The following is a 19865-nucleotide window of genomic DNA, read 5'->3' as shown; positions in this document are numbered from 1 at the left end:
AATCGAGATAATTTAGACTGCCGACGTGGTCCCGGCAAACGCTCATGTAAGTCTATGGCGTCAGATGCTCGTTAATTTGGACTCGCTCCCAACCGGAGGCCGTGCCATTGCACGTATAAACGACATAGCGAGCGATCGTGCTGAAATTCCGCGCCATGTTAGATGTCACGTCAGAGTTCCCTTCGCATCTCTTACCCCAGGCAACGGCAGACATGGCAATGTGAGGAGCGCCCCAGCACCGAAAAATCGTGCAGCCGATAGTTTCGGTTCCCTTTTTTTGAGTTTCACACCAGACCTCGGTGATAGCGGCCTGGTCGCACATCGGCCAGCCAGCTGAGTACAGTTTTGAGCAGTTTTGGAAGCTGATTAGTACATCACTGATCTTTTCATTTTCTCACTGTACTAGAGCTGGCACATTTCTCTTGGTTCTGTCCACGTGATTCTTCCGTTATTTTATTAAGGTGAAACAGTGCGCTCGTCGTGCAATGTTGGCAGTTTGTGTGGTGGCGCCTCTCTCCATGCGAGAACGCCGCTCGTGAATAGGCTCCACTGCTACCGTATCACACCGTGAAGGAGGCCAAGGATTATTTTACAATTATGAAGCAGTCCTGTGTTACCAATTTCGAGACAGCAAGCAGTATGCATCTGATGCTATTCAGAAAAATCGCTACCGTGCAGTTTTCATCTCAAAAACAGTCGACGGCCGCGCCGGTTCTTGCCAATTAAATTTACTGCGATGCGAATGATTTCCGATAGTTTAAGGGGAGCCATTCATTAATTCGGACCTTAGAATAATTTGCACATTTTACAGGTCCGCTGTAGTCTGAATTAACGAGGTTCTACTGTGGCAGGCATGGTATTGGGGAATATCAGAACAAGCAGCTAAAAGTTTCGACAAAAAAAGCAGAAAATAAAGCTTATTATCTTATTCTCGCGCTTGACAAGAACTGGCTCCGAATGGAAGCTAATTGTTAAGAAATATATCTGTTAATAACTGACCAATGTACTGTTTCACTAATTCGTAGAGTTTTTTTTACAAGCTTTCTTCACACTCCTTTTCCTTGTTCTGGATGAACCACCTAAAAAGCATTAGTGGTAACTTCAGTGGCCACACTTTCGCATTCTTTCAGCCATGCATCCGATTATGATTTTCCATTGAAGAGCATTGCTAAATAGGCTAAATAGTACTGAAATTCAGCACAAAGGTGAATTTCTGTATGCAACTTCAATTTTCACTGGTAGTTAAAGTGGTTCACCAACTTCTCCAAGCCTATACTTTGTTATGTGCCAACTAAAACACTTTGTGTGCTGTGAAAAAAAATGAAGGCAGATTAAAACCTCCACAAACTGTTTATTTAAAGCCTCTAATACTCCACAAACTTTCTGCAGTCTTGAAATTATACTGCGCAATTTGATAAGCTAGTGCAATTCTACCCAGCCACTTCAATAACTTTGGTTGCCACATCAGCGATGCCATAAGCTAAATCTAGTGAGACTGTAACAATTTTTACTCTCTCTCTTTTCTTAAGGCTCCTGACTAGAGCGAACACACCACTGGCTCTATGCCACCATTAACCTTGCCGGTCAGAAAAGTCGACAAGTTGGCACCCTGAGTTATCATGTCTGTTTCAGATCTGCAGGCCTACTTTCTGTCTTCCTGTGTTCTCTGCAGCACGCGCTGCAGCACATGGTGTATGTTTTTCCAGAACATGGTGATTTTCATGACCCAGAGGGGGCACCTCAATAGATCTAAAAATGGTGATGCTACGGAGGACTGCTTCTGAGGTCAGCCTAGGTAGAAGCGCACTTGTCTTAAAATTTCACAAATAAAGGAATAAACGAGAAATAAGGAAGAAATAGTTGTTTGGTATTTCCAACCATCCCGTGTGAAAGTGGAGTATTAGATGGGCAACGTGCTTTGGATAGAATTCCAAATCTATGGAATCCGGAATGAAGATTCTTATAAAACTGGTCAATAACAAAGCTAACAGACCCATTTTTTGCATTAACTCTTTCCTTACCATGAAAAAAATGAAAGATTTTTGAGTGTTTTAAATTAAAAACTATTAGTTCAAGAAGTGCCAAATGCATTGCACATTGTGAGGCATCAAACTGTAGCTTATTGGTTATGCTGCCAAGCGAAAAAAACGCCAGAGTTGTGTATGCAAAACTTTTCGAAAAATTATTAGTTAGATATGCTGGCAACACACACACACAAAAAAAACAATACAAGCAAACCAAGAATAAGCTGCTGGACTGAGCTAGAAACTGATTCAAATTTAAATACCATACAAATCGTTGCACATGTTAGCAACCAATCTTGTCATTTTCGGCTGCATACATAATACACCACATTTTCTGTGGCCTCTCAAGTTGGGGAATATGACTGCTGAGCCACTAGAGAAAGCAGATGCGTAAGGACATGAAGTGGAGGTAGATGTGGAATGTGCTGCACATTACAGTTGTTCTGGGTTCTGTTCTTGTTTTTTACAGCAGAGCTTGCAGCTCCTCCTTTTCTCCATTTTTTTTTTTTTCCCAGTTGGTAGCAAATGGGCTAATTGGGTGAAAAGGCGGCGTGGCCTTCCTTGACATCAACATGATTAAAACTCTGCTGGCGCATTTGATAAAATATCTTGGCAGTATGTTGCAAAGACTTTAGTCTAAAGCCCCAAATAGAATCACTCATCATTTATATATCAAGTGCACTATATAAAATACAACGTGAACGGTAAAACTAAACACGCGTGAGCACGCGCTGATGTCCTGGGCCTTCGAGATAGTCTCACTATTTAAACTGAAATCCAATCATTCCACATTGTTGTCTAACCCACCACTGCTGCTCTAAAAAAAAAAGACTGCATCAGAACCAAATAAAGTGCTCGGTGTAGCCTTTCACCTTTGAGGAGTGCGTGGCGAAACGGATGCCATGATCGCCGACCAGTGGACTACGTCCAATCATTTTCATTTTTCATGTCACCTCCTCAAGTTAGAAAAAAAAAAAAAAAAAACTGAAACCAAGGAGTTGGTGTTGGTGCAAACTACCATATATACTTGTGCAATAAACCCACCTCCCCCCCCCCCCTTTTGTCTGTGAGAATTTACTTATTTTGTAAAACCGTTGGCTTTTAATACCGCGTTCCTCAGTTTTTGCGCCATCTGCAGTGCAGAGCTTGGCAGAATGCAAAAATGCTGTGCGCCGATAACATCACAGCACACTAGTTTATCTTAACGGGGGGGGGGGGGGGCTACTACTATATGCTTAGAAAGCCGGCGAATGTTGGAGCATCGGAGAGGAGAGTAGCAGTTTAAACCAGAACCCTATAAAACATAATATACACTGGAATGCTATCGAGGAAGCAGCGCCTTCAGACCCCCAAGCAATTTGGCAAGCTCGAGATCGGGAGTGAAAATGCCTAACCCCTCACCGTCCTGCGTGTTTTTTTCAACCTGGCGTAAACAACGCACACCTGACCGTGAGGGCCGGTGTTCAGCCTGTCAGCTTTATCTCGCCGAGATTTTCCGGCGCTGCCCACTATCCCAAAATCGTCAGACCACACTGTGATACAGCAAACTCCATTCAAAGTGAACGATGCTAAACACCGGCTAATGCGTCTGACCACGTGCTTTTGTTGATAGACGAACGGATGGATGGATGAACGGACGGACGGACAGGTGGGCGGACGCATATGAAATTTCAGACGCATGATATGAAATTTCAGCTCCCCCCCCCCCCCCCCCCCCCCAAAAAAAAACTGCTGAAACTTTCTCCCGCTTAATGAACCCTCCCCCCAGACAGATGTCAACTTTTTGGAACAAAAGTTGGTTCATAACACAAGTACAGTTGATCCCAGATATATCGAACTCGAAGGGGGTTGCGAAATAGTTCGATATATCATTAATTCGAAATATAAAATATGCATGTCAAAAGCTTCCCTAACAACTCCACACATCTCAAGGCAGTTTCCCGATGTCATGACTAACAGGAACTTACCGATCTGTGCCTCAAAGGCGCGTAAAAAAACACAATGAAAAAACACACAGCACAATGACCAGAGCACTTTATTTCGGAAGAAAAAAAATATGTGACCTTTGCTTGCTTTTTCTTTTGCACCATCAAGTTCATTAAGCTGTCCTCAAGCTTGTTGACAGTGTCCAAATGAGAAAGGCCAGCTCCTTCCATTGTGCCACAACAGCGGCGAATGACGCTGAAAGCTGATGCAAGTTCAGCTGCAGTGCATGGTGGTTGGTCCTCTTCGTCGGAACCTTAGCCACTGTTCGAGTCTGCGTCCTCACCACCCATGATGTCAGCCACAATCTCCGCATCAGCGCGGTCCGCTACAGCTTGTATGCCGTCGTCAGCGCTGACGAAACCGCGTGTAGTAACGGCGCCTGGGATGGCGCCTGGGAATGCCGAGAGCTCGCGAAATTCACTGTCCAGGCATCCAGCGTCATCGTCTTCACTGTCAAGACATCCGTCGTCTGCAGCTACCACAAAGCCTGCTTTGCGGAAACAGTTCACAATTGTGCTTTTCTTCACGTCGTTCCAAGCACCAGCCAGCATTTGAATGGCTCCGAGGAGGTCCACCTTGAGTTCGATTCCTATTCGAAAGTTGATTAGGAGCCTCTGCACCAATCGTCGTCTGTACCCAACCTTAAACGCTTTCACAATGCCTTGGTCGAGAGGCTGAAGTTTTGCCGTTGTGTTTGGCGGCAGAAACTTGAGGGTGATCTGCTTTAATGGGCAGACGACATGATAGGCCGAAGAATTGTCAAGAAGAAGACAAACTTTGCGGCCAGAATTCTCCAGTTTGGCATTCCGAACGCCGCGGTGACCGACGAATTTTTCTTGCCAGCCTCCACCCGTTGAATGATGTCCGCCTTTGTTTAAAAATCCAAATTCTTGCGTTTTTTCACAGCCATGGCTCCGGAACACGTGCCAAAAGCGGAAAGAAAAACGCACTGCACCCCACGAGTCTCAAGCCTTCGCGTTGGCCTCGTGAACAAAAAGAACAAAGCAAATCGAAAGATGCACTGCTCCGTGTCTCCGCACTACCACAAGCCCAAGCTGCACTGACCTTGTTCGTCTCGCTGCGCCAGCGATGTCAACCAACCAAAACACAGGAAACGGGTGCCTGCGGTCAGCGCGGTTTCTCCCTCCCGCTTCCCTTTCACACCCAATCATACTCCAAGTGCTCCTCGTCATGTGCCTTTTACCCACACGCCCCTTTCTCAGAGTGCGGGGCGGCGCGCGCGAGATCGCGGGAACATTGTGAGAGCTTCGTGAGGAGAAGCGAACTTGCGGGGGTGGGATGCGATGAGAGAAGCACACTTGCAAGGGTGGGGTATGGTGGGAGAAGCGCACTTGCCGGGGCACAGCTCATCACGGAGTTCGATACATCGATATGCCGGTGCATGGGAGTTCTATATACGCGAACAATGGCGGTATACTTTCGCATGGGATTCCCAAAGGAATTTTTCAACTGTTCGATATAGGCAATTATTCAATATATCCAGGATCGACTGTATATACGGCAGATGGCGCAACTTGTCCAGGAGCGCAGACTTGAATTTTTCGGCAGGTTTAAAACGTTGGTCATATATGACTGATGGCCTATGGCACGGTGGCGAAAGAGTTAAGCATTAAAGGCAATTTTAGCCTAGCAACTGTCACACTGCTTATGCAGAAAACAAGCCAGGAAAGCTTGCTGCTCACTGTCCTTAGAGTTTTAACTGATAATATTGAGTTCTTCCGCCCTTCTTTACAATTTTATTAACAACTTGCGTGAGCTTTAAATATGAAAATAAATTTCTAATTGTGTGCACAAGTGGAAACAGAGTTTCCATAAAGAAATTAACTGTGCCTCGTGCTTTTTGTTGGCACGCAGCGTGTGGCGCGTAATGAATGTAAGGCCGCTAAAATATAGTAAAAGCTCATTAATTCAAACTTCAAGGGACCGGAAAAAATGTTTGAATTATTTGAAGTTCGAACTAACAAGAGCTGCTTTCACTGCAGTAAATTTTTTTGGTGAAAGACTGCACAATGGTCGTCTGCTTTCGAAATAGGATAGTGCGACAGTGACCACCTTTCACATTTCCATCAATTCTTTATTGCGAGCACACTGCCAGGAGAGTCAAAGCAGAAAGGCTCCAAAATGATAAGGGCCCTGTGGCATCCTTCATGGTGCAATGAGCCCCCTCACAAGCGGCCATGTTGTGTGCAAGGCGCAGTTTTTGAGCCCTCACTGAACAGGAAGAATCAGACGGATGGAGCGAGGGAAACACGCAGTAGCATCAATCAGCATCCGAAACGGCACACAGCTGTGCTCTGTTGGCTGGCTGATGCACAGCCAATAGCCACCACGAGCCGGCGTGAAGCTCATAAATGTGAAACCGAAACTATGGTACCATACTGAAATTTCGCGGTCAGACAAGTTTCGGAAACGGGGCTGTCCTTTTTGCATCACACATGCCACAGCGTGCTCACCGAAAGTGCGCGGAACACTGCAGCATGCAATTCAGGTTTGAGAAGGGCTATTTTGATGATCGCTTGCCGTGCCGGTCATACCTGGATGCGACCTCCGCTCAAATTAATCGGTGTGAGGCCTGTAGCATCTGAATCAGCGAGTGTCCGACGCCATAGACTTACATGAGCGTTGGTTGGGACCACACCAGCGATTAGAATTATGTAGATTTCTGAATTAATGGAGGTCAAATTAATGAGCTTTTACTGTACAAGCATGGCTTTGGATGCAGACTGTGCAGGCGACTAAGCGTGCGATGAGCGATGGAGAACACTGTTTTGGTGGTGCTCTGTGTATTTTTTTAAATTCTTGTGCTGAGCGCTGACAGAATATAGGAGGCATTGCACCAACAAAAGCAAAACTGTGGCGACCAATCACAAACATCAAAACTAAACTGCGCTGTGCACACCCCGTGATCGCAGGCCCATCTTTTCTCTTTTCGTTGTTTTGCGCCTCTCGTAAATTTGCAGTGAGTTAGCATTCACAATGGGCAGACTTCCGCCTGTGAGGAGCGGTGCAAGCCAGGGGCTCAGAGCTCGAATTAACCGTTGTGGATACCAATGTGTTCGAATTATCGGGAATGTTCTCCCATTGAAATACACAGGGCTGTACCGGGACCTGGGCGTCACTTTGAGTTAACCGTAAGTTCGAATTAATGAGCTTTTCCTGTACAATTTTTTTCTCGCCCAATACTATTTGCTCTTTACAACCACTTGTGTGGTAAACTCATGTGGTAGACTGATTCCAGTGACAGCTAGTGAGGGTATGAGTCAAAATTGAAGTGAAAAAAAAAAAAAAAACCTGAATGAACTGAGTGAAATGGATTCAGAATGAAATTGTTATATCACCCTTCGCACTCTGTGGATAATGAAGCACGTCACCCCGCAGGCATGCTGTACTAAGGCCACCATTAAAGGTACTGTCATGCACAAATCTCTCTGTGCTTGAAATGTGCCCATTAGTCGTGTGCTCAGTGATGTTTGATAATTAAGTCCTTTTCTTTGCATAAGGCACTTACAGTCCGAGGGTATAGTTTTTTTATAGGTTCAGTGCTTGATGTCAACTGCACTGCCATGGTGCTCCGAGCATTCCACTACAGTGCGGAAAGTTGCTGCTCCGAGCATTCCACTACAGTGCGGAAAGTTGCTATTTCCATTTTCACGGTGTATTACTGGCACCAGAAAACTCAAGCAACAACACTTAGTGGCTCTTCTATATTGTTACGTTGGGAACACCCATTTCACAGCTTTTCTAAGATATATTTTTACAACAAAACTCTGACAACAATTTCTGACTGTGCCAGCGAGCAGCTTAAGCAATGGTGCAAACAACGTGGTTCCATGCATGCTGATCCATCTTAGGGCAAGTTCACGGTGCTGCAGCAGAGTGGTGTCAATTTTGTGAAAACCGCCAATAGTGGTTCAATACAGTTATGAAAAATGCCAAGCTACAAAGTCTTCACCAGCAACTAAACATGTGCCTCATCATGAAGAACAAGAAGTCACCATATTTGCATACGCAGTTTCCCAGGGAACACTGTGTTCACCAGAGGCTTTTATAAAACTCTTGTATAAGTGCCACCTGCATTGAGTGTAGATGGTAGCAGGCCTGGGGTGAGCTTTGCTGACCTGAACAACAAAGCAGATGTGAAGGACTTCAAACCAGCACGAATGAGAGCCTGGTGACTGGAGACAACAGCTATGATGACCACCCCACCCGAGCTCCCTTGAAGCTTTAGTGAGTGCAGTGGTAGAGAGCGTGAAATGCCTACTAACTGACCTACTGGAAAAAAATAACCTTATGTGCTGCAAACATGAAAATTTGAAAGTTGTGCATTAATTACAGGTTTCAATAATGTTGTTAAGTTTAAATAAAGGCAACAGTATTGATCAACAAAGCTTTGCACTCCCTTTGACTCATTTTTTTCCCCTGCAATAGGTGATATTAGAAACTCCTTAAGTGCGCTTTCCCAGGCAACAATGTTGTCCAAGACAAGTTGGCTGACCATGCGTTTCCAGCTGAAACAAAGCAAGAAGGGCTCGCTCTTTGATTCTTCCAAAACATGTTTCTTACATTCTATCCATACTCATAGCGTCTGTCCTGTAGCCCATGCAGTTTTTTTATAGAGAAGTCGGCCATCTTGTCTTTGGCAATATAGGTAGTTATGTGAGAAAGCACACTTGGAGAATTTTGAATATCCCCTATTCAAAATAAAAGTAATTTCAACTATTTATCACAGTCGGAGAGGCATTGATTTATTAAGGTTGAAATGTACTAGAACTGTTCCACAGCTAACCAGAACCATGAGTGGATCTGCAAAAAACTATTTTCGCAGCAATGGGTTTCAACTAAAAGTTGCTTAAGCTTCATGTTTGCCCAAACAGTGTAAAGAAAGAAAAAAAAGTTGAAATGAAAGCTTAACTGATTTTTGTTCATATTAGTCAAGGGTTCTGAATAAACTTCGACCACAAGCGCCTCCATCAAAAAAGATGCGGCCACAAACTTGTGTAAAGCAGCCGAAAATACAGTAGCCGACGGGTACTTCGGACTCCAACAATTCGGTCTTGTAGGATATTTCGGATCTCGATGAGGCGCCGGCAGTCACCCCATAGAAGCACATACACATTCGCGACAGATAAAAGTCCGGAAGTTCGATTTTTCTGACTAATTTCAGTCGCCTGCGGGCCAAAATCGGACATCTTATCGGCTTTTCGCCGGTGCAAAAGGTGCCATCTTGGATTGAGGTGGATTTACGCTGCAGTTGGATTGGCTTGACATACTTTCGGTACCTTATTGTTGCCAGTAGAGGTCCGTGCGATCTCGGACACTTCCGAGGTGGCAGCCGGATTGTCATCGCCGTCAACTTGTTTTTGTCGCCGACATTGTCGTGGGCAGTTATTGCTTGTCCCATACGTTGAAAATTGGTTGTTGGGCGAAGGAAATTGTGCAGGAGCTATCTCGCATCTCGGTCGGAAGGAATAAAGGAGGGACTGAAAGAAGGAAGGAAGAAAGAGGTGCCGTAATAGAGGGCTCCGGAATAATTTCGACCACATGAGAATCTTTAACATCGCACAGCACATGGGCGCCTTGGCGTTTCGCCTCCATCGAAACGCGGCCACCGCGGTCGGGATCCAACCTGGGTATTCCAGATCAGTAGCCGAGCGCCCTAACCACTGAGCCACCGCGGCGGGTCTCATACGTTTGCCATTCGTCGTTCTGTCACTTGGTTTCCTCTGACCGCATCGACCGAGTGGCGCTCAGTCTTCACGAAGTTACATCCGTTTGCCATTCTGTAATTGCATCCGGCGGTTCCGCCTCTTTGAACGAAAAGTGCCTTATCTTTGCGTGTGTTTGACGAGCAGTGTGGTGCATACTCGGGTTGTGGACAACATGGCCCCGCCGGGTTCGTCAAAGAAGCGTGGGAAGTATTCCAACTAAATGCGGTGGCCTTGCTGTCTAGCGTGTACAGTGAAAGCACAACGTTGGCTCAAATACAGGCGCAAATCGTCGCCAGCAAGAGAAATTTGTCGTGAGGTAAAATCAGACATTTTAAAGCCGATTTCATCTCAATAAGGTGGCGTTTTTGTACTTGACGGCTTTTTCGTACTGTTCGATTATTTGGACCATTTTCCGGGTCCCTTCGAGTCCGAAAAATCGGTCGGTGACTGTAATTATTACTGAACCCTGGCAGTCAGTTGTGAATGGCGTACATAAATTGGCCTTTTGAACACAGCTGCTTGGCAGAATGAACCACATGACATAGTACAGTATTTTTTCATTCTGCCAGTAAAGATTGCATGCTGTAAACCATAGAAGGAGAGCAAAACGAAATTCTCTCCAAATGGATCACACAGCAAAAAAAAAAAAAAAGGAGAGAAAAAAAAAAGCACAACTTTATAAACTTATATTCTTAAAGACACGTAGAGACCAATATTAAAGTGCATGTATCTGAAATGGCAATGAAAATCACGAAGAGAATAAGCTTTTGCAAAGAAAATCTGCTAGAAAAGGTGCCCAGCACAAGCTAAAGAACAGAGAAGAAAAAAGCAGAAAAACAAATGCAGGTCGATCACTCACCAAAGGAGCTGTTGTGAGAATGCTGCTGCCGCTCAGGGAAGGCAGGGACAACTGTGGGTGTGGCACTGCCATAGGGCGTGGACGGCGCAGGAGATACAGGTGCCACATATGTGATCACATGGTTGGAAGAACTCTTATCTGGCAGGTTGACACGAGATATGCACTTGTCACTTGTGCCATTGCCCTAAAAAATAATAAAAAGAATGCAAGCAAGGTAAGTATAAGAGTGCATCGAACTTCTTCATTCACAAGGTCAAGCTCTATCTCTGAACCGGCTTATCAATATATTACAGTTAAAAATATAACGAAACTGAAAAAGACCGGGATTTTTTGTTACATCCAGGTTTTCGTTACATGCAGTTTTCACGAGAAGACTCAAAAGACAATTTAGAATGAAAATAAAAATAAGAAACAAATGTTGGTGAATTAACCATGAAAATGTTTGCAAAAGGTACCATTACTCGAAGCCATAAACACAGAGAAATATTTCATGATCGCGCTGATAGTATGATTATGGCAGTGGCCGCCACTACCTCCGCCGCGGCTCAAGCAACACCACTATGAGTCGAGTGGAGGAGAGTGAGGAAGGTGGAGGCACTGCAGCCGAGCTAGGGGAGAGCGCGCACAGAGGCACTTGCTTCTTCCCGCATGTTCCCTCTCTTGTCTGTCCGCCGCTGGTGCCCCAGGAAACCAACTCTTCGCCTTGCGTCACTGCTGTGCTCTGCCGACCCTGCTCCAGACGTGCGAGGTTTTCAGGCCTTTTTTGTGACCAGATGTGCGGCCCTCTCTTCACATACACCCGTTGCTGGTCAGCTTCATGCAACTACGTAGGGTGCCTCGACTCAGCACGTTGGCATAGAGGTAGCTACCCTACACCTAACTATTGCAATACGTAACATCCTGAAGAAACAAACAACTTGAAAATATTGGCTTGGGAAATACTGACCTCATTAAAACTAAGCACAGCACCCATCCTGGGTATTTTCAGTGCCTGAAGACCAAGAAGCACAACGTTCGCAGCACGCTCCAAAACAAAATACTTTAAAGGTTCACTAAAGAGGAATCTGAACTCGCCTTTTTACTTCAGGAACTCTATCTACACATTCCGACCATTCTTAGAAAATTCGAATTATTGTCCTGTGCAGCCAATTTCACGAATTTAAATCAGGTTATAAATGTCCCGGCTCCCACCTTTTGTTTTTTTTAGTTAAACGATGAAGGTAGGAGGAGTCAACCAACGTGTGGAGTGCCTTTCAGCCCATCCCATGGCGGCTTGCCGCTCTGCTATCTGCGGAGTGATACATAAATCAAGGAGTCCACACATATTTTTATTTCCGTGGGCCTAATTTGCGGCTATGTTGTCTGCAACTGAAACTATTCATTCATGGAAACCTAAAACACAAAATAAAAGCGAAAGCGAAGCCGCCACGAGACTGGCTGAAAGGCACTCTATGCATTGGTTGACTCCTCTTACCTTCAGCGTGGAGTTAAAAGAAAAAGGCAGGAGCTGGGACGCTTGGTCCGATTTAAATTAGGGAAATCAGCCACACAGGACAATAATTCGAAGTTTCTAACAATGCTCGGAACGTGTAGATCGAGTTCCCATGGTAAAAAGATGAGTTCATATTCCATTTAGTGCACCTTTAACTCATTGGCATTTTGTATCTTTCCATGAAGCCAATTCTTTCTCAACTAGTGCACAGCCATGGTCATGAACTGTCACCTTAAGCTTGTTGCCATGTGTTGCCAACAGCAAGGTGTTGCCGACAGCAAGATTTTTGAAGAATAAGAACTTGTGGTTGATAATGCGCAGGATATCGCACTGTGTTGCCAAGAGTTAACAGCATAATGGTTCAATGTAGGCAGATTCTAGCAGAACTGACACTTATGAAACCACTTCTTACCCATTCCATTAGCTCTCAATCTCCAGCCTCACTGCCAAAAAGAAAATGATGTTGCTCACGAAATCTTACTGAAGCAATGCAAGAGTAAACAATGTGCTTCAGGTAATTCAGGCAACATCTAGAGCAAAATTTAGCTAAACATAGAATGCTAGGCAGCTTTTTGTTCTTGCCGGATGAACACTAACAATCCTTCAATACCTGCAAATATCTTTGTACTTGTCTTGCTATTTTTTCAACACAGGAGAGCTAACCATTAGACAGAGGTACAAAACTGGGCGTGATTGGTCACAGCCCTGGTTTAGAAAATGATAATTTTTCGAGTTCAAAGAGTCACTCACATTCAAGTGAGACATTCCACCTTGTTCACGAAAAAGCAGAAATTTTAAATCCCGAAAAAACTAAAAATCGTTCTTTTTCCCTAATTTTCTTGCCGATCCTGTTCTCTTAAAAAATAACCCGACTTCTCACTCTCCTCTTATGAAAATTTGCTGCCATCTAGTGGCCACCACGTGCACATCCCCATGTTCTGGGGTCAGCCAGGAAATGAATGGATGCAGTATTAAGCGTTGTGGGCAGCTCCACCGCTTTGCAGAACATGATGTGTTTATTGGTTCCCACTGCAGTATGTCATGTTGTGAAGCAAGAAAAAAGGAAATGCAGTAAAACTTCATTAAGGCATACCCACTTAAGCTGTAGTTCTGCTTAAGACATAGTCGAATGAAATCCCCAACTCAGCTTCCACTAAACCGCATGCTTTGGTGTCTGCTTACAGCGTAGCGCCTTATCAGGAACGAGCCGTAGCATGTAGCTACCATCACAGACGAGGCTGAAGGGGTTTTTTGTAAGCATCCATGAACTATGCCGTGCATCACAAGGACCCTTCACTTGTGCTCCTAATGCACAGATAACAACGATACGTCGAGAGATACGGTGCATCACACGACAAGCTCCATGGCACTTGCTGACACGAGTGGAGAGACCCCCTAGCGACCCTGCAGAACATACTCTCCTCTTCTGTCCCAATTGGCCAGGGGCACCAGCATACTCCCCACTGTCCCCCCTACACGTTCACAGGCACCAATATTCAAGCAGTTCTGGTCCGAGCTGTGTTGATGTTCCCATCGCCACAGCTGTCGCTTACTGTCGCATGACTCAGCGTCTCTGCCGTTCAGGCTAGACACAGCAAAGTTTAGTTTTCCTCCACTTGCCACAGCCATCATTGTTGTGTTCTTGGCTGACTGGCATCACTCCAAGGCTGTTATTCGGCACCGTTCCATTGCGTTGTCATGATGCTGGTGTCTCCAAGGATTGCATGCTTCCCGCATGCAGTGCTTCCAGGGTGATATCACTCCCCAGCACATCATCCAGGCGAAGCTCAAAGTGTTGATCGTTAAGGAGAACCGTAACATTACACAGAATATCGAGAGTGAGAAGACAAAACGTGTGGTGGTACGTGAGAAGAACATCCCATTAACAACAGTGTATGGAGTGTGGAACACGAGAGAGCCTCATTCCACACTCTACACATTGTTATTCTGAGCAGCCTTAAACTAGGAGCTGCAAGGCCGCTCCAGTGGCAAATAAAAATAAGATTTCTGTAGTCCAAAGTGAATAAAAGCTTCCGTGTGTGCGTTCCTTCGTGAAATACATGAGGTCTCACCCTTTATTAAGCAAGTAGAAATATTTAAGCTATTTTCGGTTAAGTAGTGCTGCTTCGCGTATAGTTTTATCGCAGTTTTGCGAGGTACGCCTTAATGAAGTTTTACTGTAGTAACAAAAAATTACAGTGGCATGATGCGTTGTCACAGGAGGCACTGTTGTGAGATATGACAAACATAAGCAGAGAGTAAAAGATTTCTTCCGTTTTGACTACACTTAGAAAAGCACTCTTCCATGACACTTTCATGCGAGAAATGAACGAAGCTTGAAGTCTAGAAACATAATTTTTGTTTCCATGTCACTTATCTGGTAGTTACACTGGCAGAGTAGCTGCTTAATGCTCCTCAAGATACCCCTGTGAGGTGCACAAAAGATCCTCGGAGGATTTGTGAACGTGGTGCGTCGACAGTGGTGCATCGGACAGCGGATCGCTGCGCATACCAGCCCAGCATTGTGCGTTGGCGCGTGCGAAGGGTGTGCACAAGGCGACGGCAACAAAGAGCGTGGCGAGCACGAGGAGTGGAGAGCTGACGTGTCAGAAAACCCGAGGTGTCAAGGAGGGCAGCGCAGCGGAGATCGGGCCATTCAAGCGTGGAGGCGGCAGCCGTCGGACGTTGGGTCCGTGCTGCCGTGGGCCTCCCTTGGATCCCTGACGTAAGCCTCCTGCATTCTTTGCAAGTGCGGAGGTGGCAGCCGATGGAGTGAGGGTCCGTGTTGCCAAAAGGCACTCTTGGATAGCCTGCTTTAAGGCTCTAAGACGAGACCTGGCTGAGTTTTTCCTGCGGCTGCCAAGTTCTTCGGGCCGTTGACAGGAGACCAGCAGCGTCTCCCTGTGTTCCTCTCCGCTCCTACTACCACCTGGCTCCTTTCCGCCGCTTCCTTCGACGCATCGCCAGCGACGCGTCGCACTACATCGACCCGCGTTCACCCTGCCTGCAAGGCATCCCTGCTTCACCTGGGACGCTCAGTACCTGGTTAACTCTTTCCTTTTATTCTGTAGTGTTGTACGCTTGTTGAGTGTGTTTTTCTTGCTGGCGTGTGCTGGCGTATTATAAATACGGCTTCGTTTTGTTTTGTTTGATCTCTTTGTTCTCTTGTTCGAACCAGCACGCGATAGCGTTCCCTTTCGGAAATTTGGGGACGCTCTACCAATTCACGACAACTCCTAAGTTAACAAATAATTAGCTAGGGCCCCAAATTACAGAAAATAGTGGCAGATTCTGCAAGCTGTGCTGCTTTTGCTTTCCTCAAAAGTTTTCTTTGGCTGGCGTGCAACAGATGTCATGCTGAGTTGAACTAAACGCCTGAGTTGCTGGGCTGCACTTTACTACAAAGTTTTGCCAGTTTCGGTTTATACCATGTAGTTCTGAATGTTAAGTGGATCATCTGAGGTGGCATGGGTGTATGTATAAGTAGACAATCATGATGCTGATATTTTCCTTTGTTAAAGGAGCTTCAAGTATTTTTGAGTGCATAAATTTGCACTTATGTTATTCTGTTCATCATGGAAGTAGCATTGTTTCATTAAGGGGGGATGTGGGGACCAGATAGCGAAAATCTAAAAAAAAAGTCGATTTTTGAAAAGTACACTTTTTGGTATCTACAACACTCTATGTTGCACTGAAATATTTCACCCAAAAATAAACTCTGAGCGGTCCAAATAAATATATTTGCGATCATCTGCATGTAGACAGTGTGTACTAGTTTAGAACTTTCAGGTCAGTTTTCTCAAAAGTTTGTTTTGAGCTTATCACCTTGCTCATGGAAAGCATAGCACGGGAATGGAAGCACGGATTTTAATCCTGTTTGTTTTGTTGTAGTTGCTGAAATGTGCCTTACGTCAAGTCTCAGATTTACCGTTTAGGCTCACCATTTTTTAGAACACAATAATTGGAGCATGATACATTCTAAACATAAAAAGAAGGTACATACTATGTAGTTTAGAAAAAGAGCAGAGAAATTTAAAGAAAAATTATGAGAATCTTGAATTAGACCACACTTCTTTAACTATTAAAACATTTACGGACCCATAACCAATTTTGCTGTCACTTTAGGCTTTCCATGAGCAAACAACACGTGACCAACATATAAACAATGATAAAATAAAAACTAGTGAAGACATCATTGTGAAACTTTGTAGCTGTCTGTCTGATGCTATTTCAAGCCAGTAAGCCAAATTTCATCACTCTAAGTCAAAAAATAAAAAAGTTTGCTCTGATCCCCTCATCCCCCTTAATGTCCTGGTGCATACACAGATCGCCTCCACCAGCGGGCAATTTTAAAAACAACCTCCAGCATTTACTGCATAACGTTACCTGAAGGTGAAGCTTCTTCAGCCACTGTGATTAATTATGTGCTGAAGTAGCACTGTTGACTATGGGACAAGCCATAGTGGATCGGTCTGGATTATTTTTGACTGGATGGGGTCATTTAAGACACATATCCTGCAGTAGAAATGCTAGTGTGTTGAACACACTGGTGAAACTAACATCTGGCCTCTTGCAACAGGTTTCATAGCAGAAGAAACTGCAATTAGCAACAATTAGGTCATGCAGCAGGAAAAATTACACCTTGTAACAGATGTTCCAGCTGTTATAGAAGAAAAAAAAAGTTGAAATGTTTGTTACAGCCTTGAAAAAACAAGAAAAAATTTTAACCAAAATGCTGGCTTTATAGCACTGTCATTGCTTTAAAAAGCCCTAAAATAAGGAAAATAAAAAATTTTTGCTGAACAAAAATGTAATTTTTATTCAGGACAAAAAGTAATGAGCACCGAGTAAGATAGACAGGAGTGCCGACTCTGGCACACTGTAATGAATTTAGCAGGCACTCAACATTGCACTGTAATCTCTCCCTTCATTCGCCGAAGCAGCTTTGTGCAAGCTTTCCCCATTTTGCTACCTTTCTGGCATAGCCTCGTCAACATGCCACCTGTTGACACTGCCGTGAAAACTAGATGGAGTGGCGACTAGAGGTGCAGCAGGCACAACTTGAACGTTCTACCAGTGCAAAGGCCACATTTGAGCACTGCCTATCAGATGTTGTGGCAAGCTTTCTGTGATGCTCATGAAACAAAGAGTGGCAAAGGGAGGCAGGCAGCTTGAGCTACAATGTGCAAGCGGGGCCATCATATTTACTCTCCTTTGCAACTCCTGGTGAAAAATACAGCCGCAAACAGTGTTCTTGATGAGACACTGGCCACTTTGCAGCCTGACATCAGTTCCACCACACAGTAAACCTCATAAACTCATAATGTTGCTGCAATTTCACCTAGAATCAGCACAGTCACCACCTTTACCACCATTTTTGTTTCCATCACATCAGCAATGCTTCAGCCGTTTGAGCATTTAGCTCTGGCAGCTAAAAATATGCAGCATACATTTTTTTGTGCTGCTTTAACCCTTTAATGCCCAGTGTCACGAATTCCAAACATTCAGTTTAGTATCAAAATGTTTTCGGTCGCAGGCGCTTTGCAGGACAAAATGTTTGGTGTCACTGTGAGGAAGCTGTGTGAAGTAAAAGGGGATGCAAATGAGAGACTTCTAGAGCATTCAACAACTCCTCATCTATCATTTTCTGATAACTGCTTTGGGAAAAATGGCATGACATTTATTGGATAAAAAGCTAGGGCCTTTGAGTCCATTCAAGTTCTAGTAGGTTTTCCGCACAACTGGGACTAGTTGCTCAAAACAGACCTAAAGTGCCACATGTGTACTTTTGGATGCCCAGCTGCTCTGTTACGTTATTTGCATAATCCTACACTCCCTCTGGCACTGTTGAAGAACGTGTAAGGAACTGGCCATGGAACAGTGCCGTGAGGCAAGGGATGAAGTAGGCAGTGAAAGAAACGAGGACGCTAGTTGTACGCACAAGCATCATAGAGACTTTTAGGAAGTGCAAACCACTACTGCAGCACACACCGCCAGAACTCATGCACTGTTTGGTCAAGATGCGTCAGGCATGCTGCTCACAGCTTGTCGGCATGTGGCGCCATCTGGTGCACCTATGGAGATTCTGATTGGTCTCAAAGCGGCAGGTGTCGGCCAGCTCGTAGGCACATGGTGCCACTACCGCTTGAGAGGGCCATGGTATATGCTGTCGCTGGCTGGCCTTTTCATTACAACAATCCCCTTTGTGATGGCATGCATATCTGCCGTTGCACCATGGTTATTGTAGGCGATAATTTAAAACTCCCCCTGGTTCATACAGCTCAAACTGATGCTACTGCTAACACTTACAAGAAACAGGAAACGGGAATTTCCTAACCTTGTTCATGTAGCACTCTGTGAACTTACGCAGGTTCTAGAGGACGGAGGATGAGTGAGGAAGGGTGGACAGACAGAAACCTGACAGACAAATTTTGCAGACAAAGGGAGGTGAAAATTTAGCCGCTAAATGCCTTCCTGCATTAATAATAATGCCTGATTTTAACTTTACACTGTTTTCACAAGCATATGTTTTCAGGGTTCTGCAATCCCAGGCGGAAACACATGCTGCTGAACAACCCTGATATTTTGGAGTTCAAGATACCATATACTATAAAAATCTTTATCAATGGGCACACCCATAAAATAAAACTTTCTTTTAACATATGTTTGCACTCAAGCACAACCAAATGCTCCCCATGGTACTGATCAGATCATGTTCTGCAATTTATCATTCCAGATTATTTCAACTGCATTAACAGAGATTTAAAGCCACACTTAAATGAAAGAACGCTTTCAAATGTGTAGCAAACCGGTAATTTTGTTGGTGTGAAGATGATCTTCAAAATAATACACCAGTAGCTCACTTTCTGCTCCCATTGCACATGTGACAGCCTTTCTATGAAAATCATAACTGTAGCAGGGCTATTAGGTTTACAACAAGGTAGCTGTACTAAATTTATTGGTTTATTTGCTTGATATAACCCAAGCTTCAGACTAGCCGCGATTGAATCTAGGCCCTCTCGCTCAATAGCCGAACATCCTAAGCACTGAGCCTCTGCAGCGAGTAACAGGGAATAGAATACTACATGCTGTCACACAGTAATAACCAGAAACACAAACGGGAGTGGGTGAAAGCAAAAAACAAAAAGGGGGCGGGGGGTGGTATGTGAAGCAAGTCTTGCGGCCAACAGTAGACTCACCTTGGAGTCTGCACCTGAGGATACAGTCAGACTGATGGGTGAGGTGGCACCATCATCTCTCTCGACCAGCATTGGGCTGTTGCCTGGCCGCACCACTACCACCCCTGATGCTGCAGCTGCTGGCTGTGCAGCCTGGGCCCCACTGTCGTCATCTTCTTCATCTGAGAGCTCGCCCTCCCAAGACATGGGTCGCTCCCGCTCCTCTGTGTCCCCCCAGGTGACCCCTGGCTGGCTGGCCCCATTTACTCGCTGCTTCTTGGGTCGCAGGTGCACCGCCAGCCCTTCACCCGTCACCTGTAAGGCCAATAATCTCAGAAAGGCTAACACAAAGTGCCAAACAAGTTCAGCACATGATCTCGCAAGAGTCACTACACCCTGAATAAACTACAACACCAAAGCATTGCTTGTCTTGAACTTCAGATTCTGCCAGCATTCAACAAAAACCCTTCCATAAAAAAAACCTCCTGTTCAATATGAAAGAACCCTTCTTCCGCTTAATTGGGCAATCTTTTCATCAGATGCTTATCGCTGGTCCTCTTTACAACTGCTAGTGCAGCCACTGTTCACTTAACAGCT

General features: G+C 44.9%; 1 protein-coding gene across 1 annotated transcript in view; it reads right to left on the bottom strand.

Moving 5' to 3' along the window:
- LOC144114751 (nuclear hormone receptor FTZ-F1 beta-like) overlaps window positions 1-19865 on the bottom strand; it is a 97086-nt gene that overhangs the window by 52836 nt on the left and 24385 nt on the right. The window contains exons 3-4 of the mRNA XM_077648689.1: window positions 19290-19583; window positions 10599-10782 (exon numbers count right to left, since the gene is read on the bottom strand). Coding sequence (XP_077504815.1) covers window positions 10599-10782; window positions 19290-19583 — 478 coding nt within the window. The remainder of the gene's footprint in view (window positions 1-10598; window positions 10783-19289; window positions 19584-19865) is intronic.

Source organism: Amblyomma americanum, chromosome 1 (genome assembly GCF_052857255.1).
Source record: "Amblyomma americanum isolate KBUSLIRL-KWMA chromosome 1, ASM5285725v1, whole genome shotgun sequence".
NCBI classification, from domain to species: Eukaryota; Metazoa; Arthropoda; class Arachnida; order Ixodida; family Ixodidae; genus Amblyomma; species Amblyomma americanum.
The sequence above is the reverse complement of the archived record's forward strand: the minus strand, read 5'-3'. Positions and strand labels throughout refer to the sequence as shown.